Source organism: Cherax quadricarinatus, chromosome 17 (assembly GCF_038502225.1).
Source record: "Cherax quadricarinatus isolate ZL_2023a chromosome 17, ASM3850222v1, whole genome shotgun sequence".
NCBI lineage: Eukaryota > Metazoa > Arthropoda > Malacostraca > Decapoda > Parastacidae > Cherax > Cherax quadricarinatus.
The window spans coordinates 31,135,147-31,143,546 of record NC_091308.1 but is presented as its reverse complement, the minus strand read 5'-3'; the positions used below and the strand labels follow the sequence as shown (position 1 = coordinate 31,143,546).

Sequence of the window (8,400 nt, the reverse complement as noted above, 5' to 3'; positions counted from 1 at the left end):
GATGCTTCTGTTCTCCTTGTATCCCATCTACCGTTTACTCTCACTGTGGCTACAACTAAAAAGTGATCTGATATATCTGTGGCTCCTCTATAAACATGTACATCCTGAAGTCTACTCAACAGTCTTTTATCTACCAATACATAATCCAACAAACTACTGTCATTACGCCCTACATCATATCTTGTATACTTATTTATCCTCATTTTCTTATATATATATGTCGTGCCGAATAGGCAGAACTTGCGATCTTGGCTTAAATAGCAACGCTCATCTTGCCATATAGGACCAGCGAAAATTTGTGTATGCAATAATTTCGCCAAAATCATTGTGAAACTAACGAAAAAAATATATTTCACTGTATTTATTTAGTATTAAATTATTGTAAACAAATCTAAAATATATTCAGTTGGGTTAGGCTATAATAAATTGTTCTTGTTATAATAAGGTTAGGTAAGTTTTCTAAGATTCTTTTGGTGCAAAATTATAAATTTTTACATTAACATTAATGAAAAAAATATATCTTTAAACGTATAAGAGAAAATTTTAGTAAGGACTTAATTTTAAACGAGTTCTTGCTAACTGACCAGTTTTACATATTCGGCACGACATATATATATATATATATATATATATATATATATATATATATATATTCAACAAGTCGGCCGTCTCCCACCGAGGCAGGTGACCCAAAAAGAAAGAAAATCTCCAAAACGAAAATACTTTCATTATCATTCAACACTTTCACCTCACTCATACATAATCACTGTTTTTGCAGAGGTGCTCAGATACAACATTTTAGAAGCATATATAAAGATAAAATATAAAAGGTGCCCTGAAACATTATATTAAACTCCATATAGAATATATCAGGGCCCCAATTATATATATACCGTCCTATTACACATCGCTCCAAACTGCTAGTATCCCAAATCCCTCCTTTAAAGTGCAGGCATTGTTCTTCCCATTTCCAGAACTCAAGTCCGGCTATATAAAAATAACCGGTTTCCCTGAATCCCTTCACTATTACCCTGCTCACACTCCAACAGCTCGTCAAGTCCCAATAACCATTCGTCTCCATTCACTCCTATCTAACACGCTCATTCACGCTTGCTGGAAGCTCAAGCCCCTCGCCCACAAAACAACCTTTACCCCCTCCCTCCAACCTTTTCGAGGGCGACCCCTACCCCGCCTTCCTTCCCCTACAGATTTATACGCTCTCCATGTCATTCTACTTTGATCCATTCTCTCTAAATGACCAAACCACCTCAACAACCCTTCTTCAGCCCTCTGACTAATACTTTTAACTCCACACCTTCTCCTAATTTCCACACTTCGAATTCTCTGCATAATATTTACACACATTGCTCTTAGAGAGGACATCTCCATGACTTTTAAAGCGGTGGACGGGTAAGCCAGCGGAAGTCCTTGGTCAGATGACCAAGAGCTCCAGCTGTAGGTCATCATATGAGGCCCGCGTCAGGAAACACTTGTCCTGTTTCCTGACAAACCTGCCTACACGGAGAAGTAATCCTTTAGTCACTAAACGAGGTATGAGAGTTAGCACCGGTAAACCAGAGAATAATTAACAACGGGTACGCACATGGTTTTACCATAAACCTTAACACTGACACCGAAAATGGGTTTAAGATGATGTGATCGAGGTATCAGAAATGGCATGTCCTCTAACGTGTACCGGTGTTGGTTCACGGGTACAAGGCACTGGTAAATCTACTGTTGTTTATTTACTGGTTATTCACCCAGTACTGCGACGCCAACGTCTGCTTCATCGCTGAACGTAGGAGTTCGAACCCATGGCATGTGACTACTAAAGTTCACGGGCTAGTGTTACCTGGCCTAGCGGTTAACGTACTGGCCTGTGAGCTTAGAACTCACTCGCCATGGGTTCAAAAAGCCGTCCTTTCCGTGTTTGTTTACAGTTGTGTTATTGCAATTTCGTGAGTACTGATCTTACTCTCTAAGAAAGATCCGCTTGAGGAAACGCTCCCCTATTTCCCGACGAAGAATGAGACACCACCTCAGAACCCAGTTGTGAACCTTCAAACATTTTCCTTCCAACCTGTCTGCCACCATCCCTACTCCTCTTGTAAATCCTTCTGCACCAGAAGTACTCTTAAGAACCTCTTTCTCGAGCACTGCTCGGCGTTCGCTGCCTCGCTAATATCAACGAAAAGCCATAAGGGCGTTGATTCGGCAGTGAATCCTTGCTAGAGACTTGTAGTAACCGCCTGCCATCAGAGGTCAGGTTTGATAGCGACCTCCGAGCTATTCTTCTCTGGGTTCATTGGTGCCCTCCATGCTAGCCTCCAGAATCATTGGCGAACTCCATGCTAGCCTCCAAGTTCAGTGACGAACTCCAAGTTAGCCTCCTCCAGGGTTCATTGGCGAGGTCCTTGTTATACTCAGGGTTCATCGGTGAAATCCTTGCTGTCGTCACTGTTCTCATGATCGCTGACCATAGTGCCACCATTTTCAGAAATAAATCTGACTCCAGAGTGCGCTACCGGCCTTGGCCCAGTACGCTATAAAAATTCCGGTAGATGTTGACACTTCCACTCCAAGCACAAAGAGAGGCAGGATTCTGTTTGTGTCCGGGTGACGCTGGGCTCCCGGTGAATGAACCAGCAGATGCTAACCATACTTAACAGTAGTTCCAGGATCATGACTTCCACCTCCCCTTCCCCTCTGCAGCACAGTATCAGTAACGAAGGTTGTTGTATCAGACATTCTCTGTAATTGACATTCGTAGCTGTGTCAGTTCAAAAACGGGTTAGGTTCTTTAAGTACGATAGTCGGATGAGCAGTAGAAAGAAACAAGAAGTTAGGCAGGCAGGACCTGGGTCTTCCACCTCTCTTCACAACAACTATCATTACAAATTGATTATCTGAAGATATTTGGATTGATCATTGACGCCTCTTCCATGGGCGCCTCCGTGTGGGCGGGGGAGCTGTGCCCCCTCTTTGTGCAGCTTACAGTGTGCCGCTAACATACATTAATCACCCGCCCACGGCTTGTGTTCTTTGCTTATTCTCCATTTATAGTTACTGGGGCGCCAGTAACAATCTTACATTAACTGGGTATTTCCTTTTTCTTTCCACCTATTCGATATTTTAACATTATATAAATATTTCTTGCATTCCTGGATGTATGTTTGTGTGAATGATTTTTAATTGGGCAGAGAAAGGAGGGGAGACGGGGAGAGGAAGGGGAAGTAAAATGGGGAATGAAGGAGAAAGGGTGGTGGGGGATGGGATGGTAGAGAGTATGTGTATGGGAAGGAGAGAGGAGTGTACAGGGCAGAAGGATGAGAGGAAGGAAAGTGTGTGTGTGTGTGTGTGTGTGTGTGTGTGTGTGTGTGTGTGTGTGTGTGTGTGTGTGTGTGTGTGTGCGCGCGTGTGTGCGTATGTGTGTGCCTGTGTGTGTGTGTGTGTGTGTGTGTGTGTGTGTGTGTATTTGTATGTGTGTAAAGTGTGTGTGTGTGTGTATTTGTATGTGTGTAAAGTGTGTGTGTGTGTGTGTGTAAATGTTAACTATTTACATTGCCTAGAGCACAGAGTGACCTTGGGGTCCCGGAGCTGTGCTAATATTACAACACCTCTCCTTTCCTCTCTCCATCGCCAGGTCACCCGTGCACAACACACAGCCAGATATATCAGAATGCTCACTCCGCTTGCAATGAGCATTTTCACCCGGCTGTGCAAGCCTGTTGTGGAACAACCTACCCACACCATGTGGCAGCCTGTTACGGCCAGACCCCTACGTCAACCCTACCTTCTCCGGGGCACCCCCACAACCCCACAGGTACCTTTAAACCCAGTAACCCCCATGATCCTTATCTGACACCCATCCCCACAATTGACACAGCCTTCAGCAAACACCCCCATTACTCGACACCGTGGGGTGGATAGTCAAATTAGGGGAGAGTCCTTCCCTTGAACCCCCCAAGCTTATGCATGTTCTTCTTGCATTCGTCAGGTTAAAACAATACGTGACATGGGACTTCATTAAATTACCAGTTCAGAGGTGTCCCTGGTTAGTGATGGGGGTCACGACAGTTCAGTGGTGTCCCTGGTCCGTGTTGAGGGTCACGACAGTTCTGTGGTGTCCCTGGTCCGTGATGAGGGTCACGGCAGTTCAGTGATGTCCCTGGTCCGTGTTGATGGTCACGACAGATGACTTCTGGCTAACAGCTCAGGCTCAACAGTGTTTTTAGTCTAACCGTCTTGAAAAAAATCCGACATGTGTGTGTCACGAGATGACCTGTTTAGCACTGTGGGTTCTATTGTCGGGGAGACGGCGAGACCAGGTTTGAGGGCACACGGAGATACATATTTTTTAAACTTTCGGTACACAGATACTATTTACGTCCAGCAGATGCTGTAAGTTTGCTTTTAACGGTAGGCCGCGCAGTAGCGGCTACCAGCTTCCGGTGCTGGACTTGTGGAGTAATATCGTAGGTCAGTGTTCGAGCAGGCCACACTGTGGCCTTCCTTATCAGTTATCCCCCTCCCTCCTTGCCATGGTAAACTTCCTTGAGGACCCGTTTACACATCCTCGCCAACTCCTGCTACGAGGAGGATGATGCTTCGCTACGCTCAACCTTCCAGTTGAATCCCATCTTTCCTGCCCTTCCTTCACAGCTCCCGTACCCCTGCCCGTCATTACCACCACCACCGTCATCACCATCACCACCGTCATCACCACCACCAACGTCGTCACCACCAACGTCAACACCACCACCACCGTCATCACCACCACCAAAACCGTCATCACCACCACCACCACCACCACCACCATCGCCATCATCACCACCGTCACCACCACCGTCATCACCACCACCACCGCCATCACCACCACCAACGTCATCACCACCACCAACGTCATCACCATCACCACCACCGTCATCACCACCACCACCACGATTCCTTAAGTAGCATTTATCTACAGGTTCCACCACTGTGGTGGGAGGCAGGAAACATACAGAGATGTGTCTCTCAAGAGGTTGCTGCTGACCCCTCCTTCAACGATTCGCAAATAACCAGCACACCGAAAATCAAACCCCTGGACCTCCAACACACCGGAAATCAACCCCCTGGACCTCCAGCACACCGAAAATCAAACTCCTGGACCTCCAGCACACCGGAAATCAAACCCCTGGACCTCCAGCACACCGGAAATTAAATCGCTGGACCTCCAGCACACCAGAAATCAAACCCCTGGACCTCCAGCACACCGGAAATCAAACCCCTGGACCTCCAGCACACCGGAAACCAAACCCCTGGACCTCCAGCACACCGGAAACCAAACCCCTGGACCTCCAGCAGACTGGAAATCAAACCCCTGGACCTCCAGCAGACTGGAAATCAAACCCCTGGACCTCCAGCACACTGGAAATTAAACTCCTGGACCCCCAGCACACTGGAAATCAAACCCCTGGACCTCCAACACACTGGAAATCAAACCCCTGGACCTCCAACACACTGGAAATCAAACCCCTGGACCTCCAGCACACTGGAAATCAAACCCCTGAACCTCCAGCACACCGGAAATCAAACTCCTGGACCTCTAGCACACCGGAAATCAAACCCCTGGACCTCCAGCACACCGGAAATCAAATCCCTGGACCTCCACCATACCGGAAATCAAAACCCTGGACCTCTAGTACACTGGAAATCAAACCCCTGGACCTCCAGCACACTGGAAATCAAACCCCTGGACGTCCAGCACACTGGAAATCAAACGCCTGGACCTCCAGCACACTGGAAATCAAACCCCCTGGACCTCCAGCACACTGGAAATCAAACCCCTGGACCTCCAGCACACTGGAAATCAAACCCCTGGACCTCCAACACACTGGAAATCAAACCCCTGGACCTCCAGCACCCTGGAAATCAAACACCTGGACCTCCAACACACTGGAAATCAAACCCCTGGATCTCCAGCACCCTGGAAATCAAACCCCTGGATCTCCAGCACACTGGGAATCAAACCCCTGGACCTCCATCACACTGGAAATCAAATCCCTGGACCTCCAGCACACTGGAGATCAAACCGCTGGACCTCCAGCACATTGAAGATCAAACCCTTGGACCTCCAGCACACTGGAGATCAAACCCCTGGACCTCCAGCACACTGGTGATCAAACCCCTGGACCTCCAGCACACTGGGAATCAAACCCCTGGACCTCCAGCACCCTAGAAATCAAACCCCTGGACCTTCAGCACACTGGAGATCAAACCCCTGAACCTCCAGCACATTGGTGATCAAACCCCTGGACCTCCAGCACACTGGAGATCAAACCCCTGGACCTCCAGCACACTGGTGATCAAACCCCTGGATCTCCAGCACACTGGGAATCAAACCCCTGGACCTCCAGCACACTGGAAATCAAATCCCTGGACCTCCAGCACACTGGAGATCAAACCGCTGGACCTCCAGCACATTGAAGATCAAACCCTTGGACCTCCAGCACACTGGAGATCAAACCCCTGGACCTCCAGCACACTGGTGATCAAACCCCTGGACCTCCAGCACACTGGGAATCAAACCCCTGGACCTCCAGCACCCTAGAAATCAAACCCCTGGACCTTCAGCACACTGGAGATCAAACCCCTGAACCTCCAGCACATTGGTGATCAAACCCCTGGACCTCCAGCACACTGGAGATCAAACCCCTGGACCTCCAGCACACTGGGAATCAAACCCCTGGACCTCCAGCACACTGATGATCAAACCCCTGGACCTCCAGCACACTGATGATCAAACCCCTGGACCTCCAGCACACTGGAGATCAAACCCCTGGACCTCCAGCACACTGGGAATCAAACCCCTGGACCTCCAGCACACTGGTGATCAAACCCCTGGACCTCCAGCACACTGGAGATCAAACCCTTGGACCATTATCAAGTCACTGCTCCATGGATTAGATTAGGAAAATCTCACAGCCGCTTATCTCACGTGAGGATAGCAATGGAGTCGTCCTCCCTCTACATCATATCCAGAACCTGGGATGCTGGAGTGAGTTTACGAGCCTCTCTGTAATAATATTGGTAGAATTTCCCATAATATGTTAGGTAAAAGGACACAAGTGTAACTAATGTGACATTGTGGCAACGTTTCGCTCTCCAGGAGTTTAGTCTGTAACGGCTTGACAAAACTCCTAGAGAGCGAAACGTTGCCATAATAAAATGTCACATTAGTTACACCTGTGTCCTTTCAACTAATATATCGTCACAATGTGTTAGCTATAACATCAATGAAGGCGAGGCTGAAGCAACGTGGAAGTCTTACAAGTGTCAATGGTGGCTAGTATGTGAAGTATGGTGGCTAGTATGTGAAGTATGGTGGCTAGTATGTGAAGTATGGTGGCTAGTATGTGAAGTATTTTGGCTAGTATGTGAAGTATTTTGGCTAGTATGTGAAGTATGGTGGCTAGTATGTGAAGTATGGTGGCCAGTGTGTGGTGTCACGACTTAATCTTCACCGTAACAATAGGAGCATAATTATCTCTCCAGTTTTTAAGTTAATTTTATTTATTACCAATCATTTAGTTTTATTGGTACCTGATTAGTGAATTAAAATAACCATTTACAATTATAAATAAAATAATACTATGCAACCAGGAACCTAATCTTACGTTCAAATTCTTATTAACAGAGTATGATGCAATAATTTCCATGCGTAGTTAAAATAGGAATTGATAATCCACTAATCCCACCATTCATGGCTTTTAGTAAGGTCTGGGGTGACAAAATAGTTATCTTTAAGTGAGATGAATTACCAGACTTAGGAAACTAGTGGCAAAGGCAAGACAATGGACTTGGTTTAAAGTTCTAGATTGAGCTAAGAACTCTGGGTTGAGGACCCGTACCGAGTCAGAGCTAGGAGCTGACTCACTTGCTCAAATACTCCATAGTCCGACTTCAGCTCGGTCAGAAGGCGACGCGTGGCGTCAATTCTGGAACCCATTCGGTCCCTACAGTAGTGGTTACACATTTGTAATACATATTATAATACAATATAATATAATACAATATAATATAATACAATAAGAGGTTGGCAAGCACAGCACTGAGCGGGCTGCCCATTGCCATCCCAAAGCATTGTTTGTAACAGTTGTCCTGATACTTGAAGAAGTTGAAATTAACACACAGTTCCACTAGATTGATGAAATCTAGAAGAGGTAAAGGGAGGTCGTGGTTTTCAGTGAGCCTCTGTCTAAGAATGTTGATTGCAGCGTCAAAAACAAAAGCATGGCTTCCTTCGATGTCACAGCCCTCTTTACCAACGTTCCTACTGACGCTGCAATCAACATTCTGAGACAGAGGCTCACTGAAAACCACGACCTCCCTTTACCTCTTCTAGATTTCATCAATCTA

At 46.7% G+C, this 8,400-nt stretch overlaps 1 protein-coding gene across 1 annotated transcript in view; it reads left to right on the top strand.

Moving 5' to 3' along the window:
- LOC128686284 (cytotoxic granule associated RNA binding protein TIA1) overlaps nucleotides 1–8,400 on the top strand; it is a gene marked incomplete in the record, with an annotated part of 1,123,904 nt that overhangs the window by 539,147 nt on the left and 576,357 nt on the right. The window contains 1 exon segment of the mRNA XM_070085945.1: nucleotides 3,644–3,823. Within this exon segment, the coding sequence (XP_069942046.1) occupies nucleotides 3,644–3,823 (180 nt within the window).